Here is an 18,407-nt window from a genome sequence, read left to right on the forward strand (position 1 = left end):
TGCATGTACCGACTCTAAGCCTCATGGGAATTGTAGTTCCTTGGCCGAAGAGCTGAACTACTAGAACCAGACTGCAAGCTCTGGGAGGTGTACCCTGCCCCGCCCTGTCCTCCCCTAGAGGAAATTCGGAAAAGGGTGGAGACGAGCCCAGAGACCAGCCTCTGGGTTCTCAAACCGCTACCCCGCGATGTTGCTGCTGTGGATGTCAGTGGTCTCATTTTCCGCGCTGGCGGCACGCGCCCGTGGGGCAGGTGGGCAGAGTAGAAGAGCAACTCCTGCCTGGTCCAAGGCACCTAACGTGGTGCTCGTCATGAGCGACTCCTTGGTAAGTACCGTAAGGCAGGGGAGGAGGCACCCCTGTCGAGACCCGCGACTGGCCCGCAGCCTCTCCTGTGTAGCAGGCTTTGAGGATCAGAATCGGAGACACTTTCAAACATGTTTTACCCCGATGCATTCTTAGAAATACATTTTACTTCGAGACCCTATATATAAACACGTACACGACGTACATATGCTTAACCAAAAGTTTTGTAAAACGATACTTTAGTAAATGAAATGCGCTCTGACCGCGTCTTTGCGATATTTTTTTAATGCTGGCCTCGACCCACTAAATTATTTTTATTATACTAATGAAATTTCAGTTCACCCCTATTGATTTCAATTGTGGGCAAAAATAACATTCTGCACTTCCAACTCCATAAAAGCTTGTTTTTCAATTCACCTCAAATTTGCAGAAATTAATGTTTCGGTGAAAAGTGAAAAAAGTTAACTTTATTACTCAGGTGTCTGATAATCTTGTTAGTGCTGATTCAAATGCTTTATCTGACATAATCTGATCCAATATCCCATATTCCAGAGAAACTCTTGTATGTGTGTGAATGTTGTGTACTTCTTCTGGTTGTTGTTTAATCCAAAAGGAGAACAGTTTGGGGAGCTTTCCCAAGCCAATAACGTAAAGAAAACTACTATCAACCTTATCTGATGTTTTTGCTGTATCCATATCTTAAAAGCCCTGCTTAGACAGATGCTTGGTTATTAATTATAATATTATCGATTACTACTTGCTGTTACTGTGGTCCCAAAGATTGTTGGTGTTAAGTGTGTCTGGCACCAAAGAGTGTGCTTTTAATCACTATGTTGTAGTGCCTCCCTCATAGGTTAACCCATGATGATTAAAGTTACCTAATATGGATATGCCCTTAGAATCTGTTGTGATTGTTTCTTAAAGTGGTCTTTATGATTATCTAAATTTAGAGACTGGGAATATTGGAGATTAGCATGAAAGAGGTTTATTAGGGAGAGTACTTGACAACAAAGGGTAGGAAAGGAAAAGTGCACAAGGAAAAGTTGAGTCACAATGGAGGCCCCAGCTGACCTTCTGGGCCCTTCTCAAGCTGGGATGACACTTCAGAGTTGTTCCTAGATGAGGTGAGGGAACCATACCTTTATATATGTTCATGTGGATGGTAATTGGTTGGGGTGCTACCAGAATGGGTTGGGGTCTTCAGCAGAAGCAATCTTTCATTCCTAAAAGAGGATCTGGGTAGTGCATCACAGCATTCTAGAACCTTGCAAAGGTGAGTGAGGTATTTAAGTTTGTTGATATTTAGTATAATATGAAGGCACATATATTTATATATTTGTGTTTAAATCTTTTACCTTCTTTACACTTATTTATATTAAAATTGTCCCATCTTTGGCAGTGGAAGCCTCTTCAAGTTGTTCCTAAGTCCTTTTTACCCATCACCAGTAGACTTTAACAGCTTGCTTTGACACAATCCTAGGTTTATTTTGATATGTCCTGTCCCAGCCTTGGAAATGGTATTGAGAAACCACAGTCTGCATGTTAGAGTTTTCATTGCTTCTAGACCTTTCCAGTGAACAGATCTAAAAAATACATATACTTTATAAAGAGAAAAATAAACTTATGAGTTTATACTGATAGTTCCAATTCAAATTTAAGATGATAGGGGTATTGATTCTTTGCTTTTGGTACTTGTATCTCTTTTATACTAAGTGGAGAAACATCTATTCAAGAAAATCTACTAAAACTCCATAAAAAGAGTGAGAGTTTGTGGCATTTGAGCCATGACTCACACCCTCCCTTCCCTACAGCTCAGCCTGAGAGAGACTCACTGCAGATGGATGTGGCCCAAAAGATAGGGCCCCCTCTCCCTTCAGCTTGCAATCAATATGTTACCGTATTTCCTTGGAGGAATAGGCCACCAGCATTTCCTTTCAACCTCCAAATCTAAATGAGACTAAATAACTGATGAGTGCAGCCAAGAAGTTAGGGGCTCCCTTCCTTCATTCAGCCTCTCCATTTAGAGGACAGAGACTCTACTCCATGCATGGAAGGCTGAGAATACTGGGGTCCTTGTAACCTCACCCCAGTTCACTGGTAGTGCAGAAGTTCCTCATTAGGAGAAAAGCCAAGAAGGCTACCACCCAACCCAGCACCCAGAGTAGTGGTACAGAGATTTTGTCTAGAGGAAGAGGCAGTCTGTTTTAAAAAGAGAGAGAGAGAAAGAGAGAGAGAGAGAGAGAGAGAGAGAGAGAGAGAGAGAGCTGTGAAGCTCTGCCAAAAGGAACTGACTTTATTTGAAACCTGGTGTTGGGAAATTTATGTCTAAGGGTAGTCTCAAAATAATAGCTCCTCTTAATTAGTAGTAGTTAGCTAATTATTGGCCCAAGAGTTCATCAGAAAGAACAGGGGAAGAAACACCTAAAAAGAGCCCTCCTGGGGTCAGAAAAAAAAAAAAAAAACCTCAAAGACTGGCCTTCAGAACTACCCTTGCTCAAATTTAATTGAATCAGATTCTAGAACAAATTATGTCCCAGGGCATTGTCAAGAGCAGTAGAGCAATCAGCTGGTAATTAGTGAAGTCTAACATCTGGGTGCAATACCAAAGGAGATAGACAGCTTAACAGAGCAATGAGAGATAAAGACACTCAAAGAAAGCCTTGTTGAAACTTATATTTTATCCCAGGTGTACATGCCAAGGAATACATTCTCTAAGGAACAACACCAAAGGTTTCACATTATAGGAGGAAATAGACTTAAGTAAAATAGCCTATTCTAGTAAAAAATTAACAAATCAACAACAACAAAAACAAGCCCCAGAGAAAGGGAATGGAATCAGTTATCAAGAGTTGCTATAATACATTACCTGAAATGTTCAGTTTTCAACCAAAAGTTACAAGACATGCAAAGAAACAGGAAAATGTGACCCATACATAAGAAAATAAGCAGGCAACAGAAACTGCCTGTGAAAGGGACCAGATACAAAGTTTAACAAACAGACTTCAAAGCAGCCATTATAAATATGTTCAAAGAATTAAGGGAAACCATGTTGAAATAAATAAAGGAAGTTGTGGTTACCATGTTTCATCAAAGAAATAGAAATTTTTTTTTTTAAAAAAAGGAAATTCTGGAGTTTGAAAAGTACAATAATTAAAATGATAATTTCACTAGAGGGGATCCACAGTATATTTGAACTAGCAGAAGAAAGAATCAATGACTTGAAGATAGACTGAGAGAGATTATGCAATTCAAACAACAGAGAGAAAATAGAATGAAGAAAAATGAATAGAGCCTCAGAGTAATGTGTGATACCTTTAAGCACACCAACATACATGTAATGGGTGTACCAGAGAAGAGAGGAAAGGGGCAGAAAGCATTTTGAAGAAAGAGTGGATGAAAACTTCCCAATTTGCTAAAAAACATTAGTCTACACATCCAAGAAGCACAACATACTCCAAGTAAGATAAATGCAAAGAAAATCATATGCAGCCAAATCATAGTAAAAGTACAGAAAGCTGTAAGAAAATCTTGGAAAGCAGTAAGAGAAAAAGGGTCACTTTCAAAAGAACCCCTGTAAGATTCACAGGTTATGTCCAATCAGAAACAGTGGAAACCAGAAGGATGTGGGATGACATATTCAAAGTGCTGAAAGAAAATAAACTGTCCATCAGGAATCTTATATCTAGTAAAACCAGTTTTCAAAAATGAAGGGAGAATAAAGATATTCCTAGATAAAACAAAAACTGAGAAAATTCATTGGTAGCAGACCTGCCTTAAAGAAATACTAAAGGAAGTTGTTCGGGTTAAAAGTATGTGACCCAAGATGGAAATTCAAATCAACAGGAAAAAAATAAAGAGTACAGTAAAGGTAATTATGCAATCATAAGAGATACCATAAATGCATATATATTATTCTTTCTTCTTTTAACTGATTTAAATATATACATATGGCCTATAACATATAGAAATGTAATATATCTGTCAAGAACAAACAAGGAAGGTGGTGGTACCAAAGTTGTATTGGAGTAAGGATATGACACCAGAGGGTAACTTGAATCCAAAGAAACAAATAAAGAGAACCAGAAATGGTAAATAAAGAAGTAAATATAACAAAATATATGACAATATACTTGCTGTCCTTTCTTTTCTCTTTAATAGACATAAAATTATATAAAGTAATAATCATAATAATGTATTGTTGGGTTTCTAGCATATATATATGTTTATATATATATATAACAATAATAGCAAAATGGAGAAAGAGGAACTAGAGCTATAAAAGAGTTATGTTTCTGTATCTCACTCAATTTAGTATAAATCGAAAGTAAATATTGATAAGGTATGATGTACATGATAAGCCCTAGCGCAACCACCATAAAAATAAAATTTTAAACATATTGAAAAAGCCATAAATGAATTAAAATTTTACATCATAAAATATTCACTTAATGCAAAAGAAAGGAGCAAAGAAGGAACAGAGGAGCTGAAAAGTTAGGAGATGTACAGAAAATAGATATTAAATGTCAGATTAATTCTAACTATAGTAATGATAATATTAAACTTGAATGGATTAAACAATCCAATCAAAAAGGCACAGTTTGTCAGACTGGATTAAATCAATCTCTCTCTCTCTTCTCACTCTCGCTCTCTCTCCACCGCTCCCCACCACCACCCCCTGCACAGGAGATACACTTTAGAATCAAAGATTTAAATAGGTTGAAATTAAAAAGAGGGAAGAAGATTATATCATGCAAACAAGAACCACAAAAAGCTGGAGTGGCTGTATTAATATTAGACAAAATAGAATTTTAAATAAAAAAAGATTAATAGAGATAGAGAGGGACATTTTATAATTGCAGATAAAGAGGGATACTTCATCATGATAGAATGGTATCTATCAAGAAGATATAACAATTATAAACTTATATGTACCCAACAACAGAGTCTCAAAGTACATGAAAGAAAAACTGATAAAATTGAAGAGAAAAATATACAATTCAACAATGATAATTGGAGACTTCAGTACCTCAGTTTCAATAACAGATAGAACAACTAGGCAGCAGATCAGTAAGAAAATAGAAGACTTGAATGATACTCTAAACCAACTAGACCTATAGTGTTAGACCTATAGTGTATATATAGTGTTCTATATATAGAACACTTCACCCAACAGCAGCAGAATACACATTCTTCTCAAGTGCATATGGAACTTTCTCCTGGATAAACCACATATAGGCCATAAAACAAGCCTCTAGAAATTTAAAATGATTGAAATTGTTCCAAGTATTTTCTCCAACCACAATGGAAGGAAATTAGAAATTGATAACAAAGGTTTGAGAAAATCAAAATATGTGGAAATTAAACAACACACCACTAAATAACCAATGAATCAAAGAAAAAATCACAAGGAAAATTAGAAGATACTCTGAGATGAGTGAAAATAGAGACACAGCATTCCAAAACGTATGGAAAGCAGCTAACACAGTACTTCAAGGGAAATTTATAGCTATTAAATCAACAACCTAACCTTCCACATTAAAACACTGGAAAAAAAGAAGAGCAAACTAAATCCAAAGCAAGGAGAAGGAAGGAAATAATAAGGATTATACTGGAAATTAATGGATTAGAGAATAGAAAAAATAGAGAAAATAAAGTGAAAAGTTGGTTCTTTGAAAAAATGAACAAAATTGACAAACCTTTGGCTATACTGACCAAGGGAAAAAGAGAAAAGACTTGAATTACTAAAATCAGGAAGGAAAGAGGGGAGATTACTACCAATCTCACAGAAACCAAAAGATTTATAAGGGAATACTATGAATAACTGTATGCCAGTAAATTAGATAACATAGATAAAATGGACAAATTCCTAGAAAGACCCAAACTACCAAAACTGACCCAAAAAGAAATAGACAATCTGAATTGACCTAAAACAAATAAAGATATTGAATTGGTGATTTAAAAAAAGAAAAGCTCTGGACCAGATAACTTGACAGGTTAATTCTACCGCATATATAAAGAAGAATGAATATTTTTAAAAATTTGAGCAGTTTTAAGTTTATGGAAGAATCATGCACATAGAACAGAGTTCCCGTATAATCCCCTCGCACACACAGTTTTCCTCATTATTAACATTCTTCAGTACTGTAGCACCTTTGTTATAATTAATGAAACAATATTTTTATACTTATGCTATTAACTGTAGCTCATAGTTTACATTAGGATTAATTTGTGTTGTATAGTTTTATGTGGTTTTTTTTTTATTTTTATTCTGGTAACATATATACAACCTAAACTTTCCTATTTTATCCATTTTCAATTATACAATCCAGTGGTGTTAATTACATTGACAGTGTTATGCTGCCATCACCATCATCTATTACCAAAACTTTTTATCACCCCAAACAGAAACTCCATAAAAATTAAGCATTAACTCCCCATTCCCCACCTTCACCTGGCCTCTAGTAACCTGTATTCTAGTTTCAGAAGGATAATTCACATCAATTCTTTACAAACTCTTCCAAAAATTAGGAGAGAAGGGAACACTTCCAAATTCATTCTAAAAGACCAGTATTACACTGGTACTAAAATCAGGTAAACAAATCACAAGGAAAAGAGAACTACAGACTAATATCTCTTATGAATATAGATGCAAAAATCCTTAACAAAATACTAGCAAATTGAATCCAGCAATATATAAAATGGATTGTACACCATGACCAGGAATGTCAGGTGGGTTTAATATCTGAAAATCAATTAACCTAATACACCATATTAATTGAATAAATGACAAAAACCACATGATCAACTGAACAGATGCAGAAAAAGGCATTTGACAAAATTCAATACTTAATGAACTAGAAATAGAACACTCAGTGAATGAAGAATAGAGGGGAAATTTCTCAACCTCATAAAGGCCATCTATAAAGAAGCCACAGCTAATGTCATACTTAATGTTGAAAGACTGAATGCTTTTCCCCTAAGATCATGGAGAAGACTAGATGTCCACTTTTACCACTTCTATTCAACATTGTACTGGAGGTCCTAGCCAGGGTAGTTAGGAATGAGAAATGAAATAAAAGCCATCCACATTGGAAAGGAATAAGTAATAGTATTTCTATTTGCAGTTGACATGGTCTTGTATGTAGAAGACCCTAAGGAATCCACTAAAAATCCATTCAAACTAATAAATGAGTTTAGAAAGCTTGTAGGTTATAAGATGTGTATACAAAAGTCAATTGTTATAAGATGAATATACAAAAATTGTATTCCTATACACAAGCAATGAACAAAATGAAGATAAAATTAAGAAAACAATTCCACTTAAAATAGCATCAAAAGGAGTAAAATACTTAGGAATAAATATAACCAAAACGTACAAATCTTATGCTTTGAAAACTATAAAACTGTTGAAAGAAACTAAAGAACACCTAAGTAAATGAAGAGACATCCATGTTCACGGATCAGAAGACCTAATGTTTTAAATATAACAATACTCACCAAATTGATTTACGGGTTCAGTGCATCAAAATCTCAGCTCACTTCTTTGCAAAAATTAACAAGCTTATGCCAAAATTCATATGGAAATTCAAGGAACCCAGAATAGCCAAAACACTTGAAAAAGAACAAAGGTGGAAGACTTACACTTCCTGATTTCAAAACTTAGTACAAAGTAGCAATCAAGACAGTGGTACTGGCATAAGGATAGATGTACAGATCAATGACATACAATTAAGACTCCAGAAATAAACTCTCACATTCCTGGTGAATTAATTTTTAATAAGGGAGCCAAGCCCATTCATTAGGAAAGAAAAGTCTTTTCAACAGATGGTGATGGGATAACTGGATATCCACACGCAAAAGAATAAAATTGGACTCTTGCCTCTCACTATGTACAAAAATCAATTTGAAATGAATCAGACTTAAATGTAAGAGCTAAAACTATAAAACTCAGGAGAAAACTCATGACCCTGGATAAGGCAATGATTTCTTAACGATGACACTAAAAGCACAAGCAACAAAAGAAAAAAATAGATAAATTTTACATCATCAAAAACTCTTATACTTGAAAGGACACTATTAAGAAAATGAAAAGACAACCCATAAGATGGCAGAAAATTTTTGCAAATCATTTGTCTTTTAAGGGTCTTGTATCTAAAAAAATATAAAAGAAACCGTTACAACTCAATAATAAAATGACAAATAGCCCAATTAAAAAGTGGGCAAAGAGTCTGAATAGACATTTCTCCAAAGATATACAAATAGCCAATAAGCACATGAAAAGATGTTCAAAATTATTAGTCATCAGGGAAATGCAAATCAAAAGCACAGTGAGATACCACTTCATGCCCACTAAGATGGCTGGAATCAAAAAGTCAGTTAACAAGTGTTGGGAGGATGTGGAGAAATCAGAATGCTCACACACTGCTGATAGGAATATAAAATGATGCAGCCACTTTGGAAAACAACTTAGCAGCTCCTCAAATGGTTAAACATAAAGTTACCATATGACCAAACAATTCCATTCCTGGGTATATACCCAAAAGAAATGAAGACATATGTCTACACAAAAACTTGTACATGAATGTTCATAGTGGCATTATTCACAATAGCCAAAAAATAGAAACAACCCAAATGTCCGCCAGCTTATATGTGGATAAGTAAAATATGGTATGTCTACAATGGGATATTATTCAGCAACAAAAATAAATTAAATACTGATACATGCTACAACACGGATTAACCTTGAAAATAGTATGCTAAGTGAAAGAAGCATCACAAAGGACCACATATTGTATGATTTCATTTATATGAAATGTCCAGAACAAGCAAATCTATAGCAACAGAAATAAGATTAGTGGTTGCCTAGGGCTGTAGGCAATGGGGGTGTTGGCTGAGGGTTGCAGGGTTTCTTTTTGGTGATGAAATTGTTCTAAAATCAATTATGGCGATGATTCCACAATACTGTGACTATGCTAAAAACAAGGAAACATTGAACTGAACACTTTAAATGGGTGTATTTTATGGTATGTGAGTTATATATTAACAAATCTGTAAAAAGAAAAGAAAGGAGGGAAAGAAGAAAAGAAAGGAGGGAGAAAGGGAGGGAGGGAAAGAGAAAAGCACCTCTGCATGGATCTTGGAATGACATAAGCATCTTCTGATACCTGCTTTGGTTTTGGATTTGGTGGGATTGGGAGGGAGGTCGGGAATGTGTCTTTCAGAGTCCAGTGAGAATCTCATTCAATCTGATGGACAGATCTGGGAAGAACACTATAAAAGGGTCTAGCCCTGATAACAGATCAGGGCAGCTGAAGGTACTGCTAGATTCTTCTTCCATTAGGATGATGGCTTGAAATCCAACCTACCCCTCTGGTTCTCCCTGATGAGGAACTAAACATGGTTCTGAAGGAGCAATGAAAATCACAGTCCATCCGAAGGAAGCAAATGTCTAGACCCATGAATCAAGAATAACAGAATGCAGAAAAAGGCAGTTAAATGCCATTTCTGTCACTTACGCAGAAAGCCAATTAATGGGCTCCTTTTTATTTTTTAAATGTCCAGTGTTAGAGCACTTAATTTGATTGAACCATGGGAATGGCCTTGAGAAAACTGAAGTGAGCTAGCTACTAGTAAATTAAAGGCATTCTGCAATATTTTTCCCACCCAACTAAATACAACAGCTATAATTGACTATCCATTGTCAATACCGTATTATGAAAAACTTACTTTTTCTGTTTTTCATCAGCTAGCCATGTTAAAATTCATTTCAGTTCATATTTGACTATTTTATGGGCCATCTCCTATTGATATCATTATCATTTTACCAGCAATAGCCTATTTTTAAAATTGTCTGCTTGTGTGTAGTAACAACATGAAGTTGAAAACCAAAACCTCTAGAAAATGTTTAATATTTTCTCAAATAATATAATAATTTTGATCTTCACCTAGGGCATTATTTGTGTGCTTTTTACCATTGAGAATAAATGTGTAGCATATTTTAAATAATTCCTAAGAACATAATCAAATACAAATCTTGCCACTGATGTGCTTAATCCTGTTTATTAAGCTTTGTAAAAATGCACTGTTGAATTCTGAACATAGTAAATTTATCTTTTTTTAAGTTGAATAGATCTCTGAGATTGATTTCATTCACTAAATATTCATTGCGTGCCTTCTCTATCCTAGGCAGTAATGTTGATAGAGACCACCTTCACATATTCCATATTAGGAACTTCCCCAAATGGGACAGTTATCCCCTCTCTTTCTTGCCATCTTTGCCACTATGCACTTTATAAAAAGTCCTTCCTTCTAGCTGTTTTCAATACAGATGAAATCCTTGTGCCAGCCATAGAAATAGCTAATATGAATTTTAATCAGGTGCATGAGTTATTGATATGCTGAAGTAGCCATATGCTGCAGTAGCCGTTTGCAGTTGTAGTTAAACCACTTTGAATCTAGTCCCCAGACTTTGAGTCCAAGCCCCAATATTTGTGTTGTACAGTATCTCTGTGACTGTGCTTCTCCCATGTGACCACCTTCTCCATCCCTCCAGCCAGATAAGCCTGGGTATCTGGGATGTCTTGATTCCAGGAAGTGGCCATAAATGGGTATTATCCCTCATGTCCCAAGATTGTAAGAATTTTATATGTAGGCATTTGGGATGTGTGAGAGTAAGTTTGTCAGAATTTGAGTTTATGGACTTAAAGAAGTCCTTATGAGAGGAGAATATGTACTTTTGTATTGGGCTTTCTAGCTCATCATTCAGGAAATGAGCAGTTATTTGTTTACCATTCAATATTTGCTCCTGCTAGAAGTAGTAATTTGTACCAGCATACAAACATGCTCTAATTTTTTCCCATCTTGAAAAAAAAACCTGACCTTAATCTCACATTCCCCTCCAACTAACACTCCATTTTCTAATATCCCATTTCTCTGGTTCCCTTTGCAAAATAACTTCTTAGGAAGGGTTCTCTTCATCTACTGTCTTACTTTCTCACCTCCCATTCTCTTTTCCCCTTTCCAGTTTGGTTGTCCATCCCTCCCACTCCATTGAAAGTGCTATTGTCAAGATTACCAACTATCTTCATACTGCCAATTCCAGTCCACATTTTCTGGGCTCATTTCAGGTAACCTCTCAACACAACTGACATTATCTCTTTCTGGAACACCGTCTTCTCTCAGCTTCCATGCATTCAGTCTCCTATCTTCCTCTTTTATTGGCCATTCCTTCTCAAAATCCCATGCTGCTTTCTCCCCTTTGTTGGAATGCCTAAGGATTTTCTCCTGGACCCCTTTCTTCCCTATTTTCTCCTTAAAAGGCTTTTTCAATACCACACTTTTCATTACCAAAAATATGCTTACGACTCTGTTCTGGTTTGCTAAAGCTGCCAAAATGCAATATATATCAGAAATGGATTGGCTTTTTCAATGGAGATTTATTAGGTTGCAAATTTATAGTTCTAAGGCCATGAAAATGTCCAAATGAAGGCATCCCAAGTAACATACTTTCTCTGAGGAAAGGCCACTGGCATCTGGGGCTCCTCTGTCACATGGGAAGGCACCTGGTGATGTCTACTGGTCCTCTCCCACGTTTAGCTTCTGGTTTCCATGGCTTTCTCCAAAATGTTTCTGGGCTTCTGTTTTAGCTTCTCTCTCTTAGCTTCTCCTGGGGGGGGAAACTCTGGATTACGTATCTTAGCTTCTCTCCAAAATGTCTCTCTCACCTTCTCTGAGTGTTCTCTCTGTGAGCTCTTAAAGGGCTCCAGTAAAGGATTAAGACCCATCTTGAATGCACAAGGTCACATCTCCTTGGAAAGAATCTAATCAAAAGGCCCCACCCACAACAGTTCTTCCCCCACAAAATTGGATTAAAACAACATGGTCTTTTTGGGGATACAAAACAGATCCAAACCAGCAAAGACTCCCAAGCTTATTTCACCAGAATAGACTTCTCTGAACTCCAGATTCCTGTCTGTACCCAACAGCCTACTTTATATCTCCACTTGGAAATATCATAGACATTTCAAGGGTTTATGTATACATCCCATATTTTGGGTTGGCTCATTTTTCAAACTGTATTTTTATTCATAATAATATTGAAAAAAAAAAAATAAGTATAGCTCCAGAACTGGACTATGATTTTTTTTCTCTCTTTTCTCTTTACCAAGGGGACTTCTTCAGTTCCCAATTCAATTCTCAAATGCATATCTCCAACCCAAACATCTTTTCTAATCTTCAGACTCATTAATCCAGCTGCTAATTGACATCTCCACTATGTCTTACAGTTATCTCAAACTTTACCTATCCCTCAAATTATCTTAATGGCTGGATCCTTCTCATTCTTTTTGTCTCATACTTCCCAGAGAAGCCTCTTCTGTCCACTCCATCTAAAGCAGGCCTTCCTTGTTATTCTGTATTTCAGGTTTTCTTAAAAGTGCTTACCACAATTTGTAATTATTCATGGTTTATTTATTATTATATTTTTTGTCTCCCCCACTAAACTGTAAGTTTCACTGGGGTAGAGACTCTGTTTTATTCATCATTGTATCTCAGATCTTACACAGTGCCTGGCACATAGTAAGTACTCAATAAATAATTCATTCAGACAGTCCATCATCCCTCAAAAGAACTTTTCATGAAGTCCTTTATTAGATTTATCATATTCAAATGAATCCAAATATAACACTGCATTGATTTCTAGATATTTATAGACCAGATACTCATAAAACTTATGATACTTGTTTTTGTCTTTTAGGGATTCTTAGAATCATATTAAAGTCCTTTGCTACTTGTGAATTGTATAGTTAAAATCAAATGAAATAAGCTTCTTCTTTTGAAATGCAATCACTGTTGATTAAATTCTTTATTCCAGGATGGAAGGCTCACATTTCAACCAGGAAGTCGAGTAGTGAAACTTCCTTTCATCAGCTTCATGAAAGCACATGGCACTTCCTTTCTCAACGCCTATACAAACTCTCCAATCTGTTGCCCATCACGCGCAGGTACGAAGATAATGATGGAAGAAATTGGCAACACAGTAAAAATAAATTAACAATTTAAAAAAATTAGGGTGAAGGAATCCAAAGGGGAAGAGCAAACAGAAGGAACAAGAATCAATGCCTTTTGTCAACCACCTTACCCAAAGAGATTATCTACCCAAGAAGAAAATAATTGGAACTTCTGGTTTTTTGTTTGCTTCCTTGTGTTTTTAGTGCAAGAGAGAGACTGTGTAGGATTTTAGTCAGTCTGAGAAAACAACTATGTAATTTTGTTTAAAATAGTTTTGTTCTGTTCAATGAGTTATTAAAATTTACACAAGGAAAAAAATAAAAATTAAAAAATTAAAAAAAGATTACACTCAAATGTAGGATAGTAAGTCATATTTGACACCTAATACATTTTTTTCTAATATGAGACATATATGTTTTAAGACATGTATTGGGTATTGGGGTTATTAGAATTTCTAATTTATTTTTCAAGAGTAGGAATTTTTATCATCTGAAGTGGTGTATAGTTCAGGTGCTACAGTTTCATTTCCTTAAAACTGGTGATTAAGAATCTTTTGACTTTCCAAGCAAATGAGGAAATATTCATTTTCCTAGAAGAGTTCTATTTCCAAAGAAATTTTCAGTAAAGCTACAGGGAGGTAGGAAGAATTATCTGGACTTCAGGGTATACACCACAACATAGTGGAACTTCTCATAAATCAGGTTTATCTGAATTTTTCCACATTATTTCAGATTACATACTTTATCTCTTTCTCTTCAGTTTAAACTCATTTCTATCCAAATCTTATTGTTTGCTTTTATTACAGAAATTTTAAAAATATGCATAGTTTTAATAGCAAAATGGCAATGGCATTAAGCCATGGAAAATTAAGAAATAGGAAAATACTGTAGTTTTTATAAATTCTGTCTATTCTCTGACAATTGTTTTTCTTTTCTTCTGTCTTCCTGATTTATGATTATTTGACTTTGAACACATAAATGGCATTCAGCAATCTAATTTGGTCTCTAAAGAGCTGAGATGATATTCTCTGTGATTTGAGTCACAAGTCTTATACCTACATTTTCAGCACTCTCAACTACATGATCACCAATTATTAAAGGAAAGCTAGACTATATTAAAAACTATATTTCAATTAGAAAGGACCGGTATGTTCAAAAATAGTTTTTCTAACTTTTATTTTATTTTGTATTGAGTGAGTGGAACGAGTAGTTCACTAGGGTGAGGTGATGATCTGGATTCTGACCCTCACTGGGCCCTGTCAAGCACATCACTCAGTTTCCTTATCTATATGATATTGTATATCTATCCTATGTACCTCACAGGGTTGTTCAGAACATCAAATGAAACGATGATGAAAAAATGCTCAGTAAACTCTAAAGGTTGCAAAAATACAGGTGATGTTTTTCCTGGAAGATGTCTATTTTGAAGAGTTTGACTTAAATAGTAATAAAAGCTAACATTTATTGCATTCTTACTGGGTGCCCAGCAATATTCTAAGTGCTTCATGTGTATTAATTTTTATAATGTGCACAAAAATTCTATAAGGTGAATACTATTATTATCATTCCCACTTTGCTGATAGAAACTAAAGTACAGAAAGGTTAAATAACTTATCAAAAGCCACTCAGCATCTGGTATTCTTCAAATTCAAACCCAGGTAATCTAGCTTCAGAGCCTGAGCTTTTAACCATTATGATCTCCCATCTTTAAAAAAGAAAGTGTTATATTAGATGAGAACAGAAAGCTTATTCAAACACACTATGTGTGTAAGGAATGCACAGAAATGGGAAAAGAAAAAGTAGGGGGTATTGAATAATAAGAATTGTAGGAAATGAGAGTGAAGACATAGTACACTTAAGTTGTTTGTAAAAAGCCAGTAAAAGGACCAGGAATAGGGAAAATCCTTGAGGATACTGGGGAAATGACATCTATACTGCTATGTTCCAACTGACTCACTTGGAAAATTAACTAATAAAAAATATGTAGAGATTATATTTGTTATAGAAAGAAGGCTCTAGAGTCAGACAGGCTTTACATTTAATTTCAGCTATATTTACCTTAAATAACTTAACCTCTAAGACTTAGTTGACTCATCTGTAAATTGGAAATAGTTACTCCTCTCAATATTTTTCCCCCTGATGAAATGAGGTAACAATGAGAAATGTTAAAGCACCTAATGCAGAATGTCTTATTCCAGAGCACGAGATCTCAACTAGTAGACTCTACTCTGTCTTGGAGTAATTATCTTAAAAGTTAAAAAAAAAAAAAAAAAAAAAAAATTATTGGGCCTTACTTTAATCCCTATTTCATGTTTTGTTTTTGTTTTTTTTCAGCAATGTGGAGTGGCCTTTTCGCTCACTTAACAGAATCTTGGAATAATTTTAAGGGCCTAGATCCAAATTATACAACATGGATGGATGTCATGGAAAAGCATGGCTACCGAACACAAAAATTTGGAAAACTGGACTATACTTCAGGACATCACTCTATTAGGTAAAAAAATGAAAGAAAACAAATACTGATAGACTGCCTTCCACTATACTACATATGTGTATTCTTTTTTATTTTTATTTTTTCTGTCTCCACAAAGGTGAAAATAAATCTTTTAATCCCTTGATTATGTTAATTTAGCTAAAATGTTAGTCTTTAATCTTCCTGAAATATTAAAATTGCAAATATGCTGGTAATTTTGTTTTTCTTAAGAATTAGACCATAAATAATTGTTTTTATGTCTGTAAAATTGTTTTTATGTCTGTAAAATACTGTAAAATTGTTTAGCCCATAATTTAGTTCCATTAAGTTCTCATTGTATAATGGCTACTTTCTTTTTCATTTTACAGTCAATTTTGTAAACCATAACCTTCTTGATACTTGCTTTTGACAGTTTTCTCTACTATGTGTCTATTGTAGCTTTTTTTTTTTTTTCCCATTTAACTAAGTCCTCAAAACAAGACAGCTAAGCATAGTGGTTAAGAGTAGACAGTTACGATCAGATTGCCTGCTTTTGAAACCTAGTTCCTCTTCTCACTACTGATCTTGCAGTGATGTAATCTTGGGCACATTCTCTAAGCTAACTGAACTTTAATTTCCTTGTTTTGAGGAACAAATGAAATAATGTGTGCAAAAAGAGCTAAGATGGCAGCGCTAAGACTGCTATCTTTAGAAAGACCGGCTTGCAAGGTTGGCCCTGGACTGGCATCTGGGAACTCGGATTTGGGGAGTGTTCTCACCATTTCCTAACTAAGAAAAGTGGCTTACTATGACTAGACTGTTCACACATTGTAGTTTACACTGAATACCTGCTTTCCTTCAGAGAGTCTAGAATTTTGGTATGTGCTAGGTAGAAGATGCCTACATGACCAGCCCCCAGTAAAAACTTTGGGGTACTGAGTCTAATGAGCTTTCCTGGTAGCCAGTACTTTGCATGTGCTGTCACACTTCAATGCTGGAGAAATTAGGCATGTCCTGTGCAACTCTACTTGGCAGCATGCACCTGGTTTCCTCCAGACTTTGCTCCGACCGCCTTTTCCCTTTGCTTATTTTTCTTTATATCCTTTTGCTATAATAAATCATAGCATTGAGTCCAACTATATGCTAAGTCCTTTGAATCCTCCTAGTGAACCTGGGAGTGATCTTGGGGATCCTTGACACAAATATATATTAAGACCTTAGAGCAGTGCCTCTTATGTACAGATACTGATTGAGGGTTATTGGTAATGGTTGTAGTGATGATGATGATTCTAATGATGGTGATAAGAACAAAAAAATAAATTTAATAAAAATAATGGTATAGTGGATTGAATAGTGCTCCCCGAAATTCAAGTACACCCAGAACTTCAGGATGTGACCTTATTTGAAAATAGGGTCTTTGCAGATGTAATTAGTTAAGGATCACAAGATGAAATCATCCTGGATTTAGGGTGAACCATAAATCCAATGACTGGTGTCCTTATAAGAAGGGAGAGAACACAGACACAGAGAAGGTGGTCATGTGATGATGGAAGCAGAGATTGGAATGATGTAGCCATAAGCCAAAGAATGATTGCAGCAGCCACCAGAAACTAGCAAGAGGGAAAGAAGGCTTCTTCCCTAGAGCCTTCAGGAACACACGGCACCTTGATTTCAGGTTTACAGCTTCCAGAACTGTGAACGAATACATTTCCGTTGTTTTTAAGTCACCCAGTTTGTGGTAATTTGTTAAAACCACCTTAGGAAACCTTTTGGGTTAAAAAAGGTACTAAAATGATCTTCTGGATAATATGAAATTTGTTTCCTTTTCTGTCTTTCAAAATCTAAAAGGTAACAATCCTGGAAACCTAGGAGTGATCCTGACATCTCTTTCCGACCTTTGTCTTCTAATCAGCCACCAAGTGTTGTCCTTTCTACTTCAAAGTATTTCTCCAATTTAACCACTTATCATCATCTCTCCATCAAGCTACTCTCATCTCTTGCCTAAACTGTGACAACAGCCTTCTAACTAAACTCTTTTTATCTATCTGGCCCATTTTTTATAGACAGCCAGAATGACCTTTTTAAAACTGAAAATCTGATCACATGACTTACTTGCTTAAAATCCTTGAATGGTTTTTCATTGCAAGTAGGCTAAAATCCCAAATCTACAACATGGTTGACAAGACCCTACATGATCTAGTCCCTGCCTACCTCTAGTCTCATTTCACACCAATTCCTCCCTTTCTCCATTTGCACCAACCACTCTGGTCTCCTCTCAATTTCCTTAACATGCTTTTTACTACATCTGGACCATTGTACAAGTTAGTTCTTCTGGGCAAAATGCTCTGCCCCCACGTTTCCTGGCTAACATAGCAGAAAGATAAGGGAGAGACAGTTAAATGTAGTAAAAAGAGCACTAACTCAGAGCAGAGTTAGACATCCATCTTCCCTGCTTACCATCCTTGTAATCTCGGGCACGTTATTTAACTTCACTGAGTACCAGTGTTCTTACCTATAACCTGGAATTAATAATACTGCCTCATTGGGTGGCTGTGAGTATTGTGTTAATAAAAGATAATATAAAGGCTTAAATGAGATAACACAGTATTTATCAGTACCTGACACAAGTTATCATCAATGAATG

At 35.5% G+C, this 18,407-nt stretch overlaps 1 protein-coding gene across 4 annotated transcripts in view; it reads left to right on the forward strand.

Annotated features, from left to right (window-relative positions):
• The first annotated feature begins 36 nt into the window (after window positions 1-36).
• The window catches only part of ARSK (arylsulfatase family member K), a 54,477-nt gene continuing 36,106 nt past the window's right edge, over window positions 37-18,407 (forward strand). For 3 of the 4 annotated variants that reach the window (XM_037801923.1, XM_037801924.1, XM_037801925.1), the window contains exons 1-3: window positions 37-325; window positions 13,176-13,305; window positions 15,646-15,805. In XM_037801923.1, the coding sequence (XP_037657851.1) occupies window positions 188-325; window positions 13,176-13,305; window positions 15,646-15,805 (428 nt within the window). In that variant the 5' untranslated portion in view covers window positions 37-187. Of the gene's footprint in view, window positions 326-11,327; window positions 11,431-13,175; window positions 13,306-15,645; window positions 15,806-18,407 lie in introns of all 4 variants that reach the window. The other variant, XM_037801927.1, reaches the window with a different exon arrangement.

This window comes from Choloepus didactylus, chromosome 13 (genome assembly GCF_015220235.1).
Source record: "Choloepus didactylus isolate mChoDid1 chromosome 13, mChoDid1.pri, whole genome shotgun sequence".
Taxonomy (NCBI): domain Eukaryota; kingdom Metazoa; phylum Chordata; class Mammalia; order Pilosa; family Megalonychidae; genus Choloepus; species Choloepus didactylus.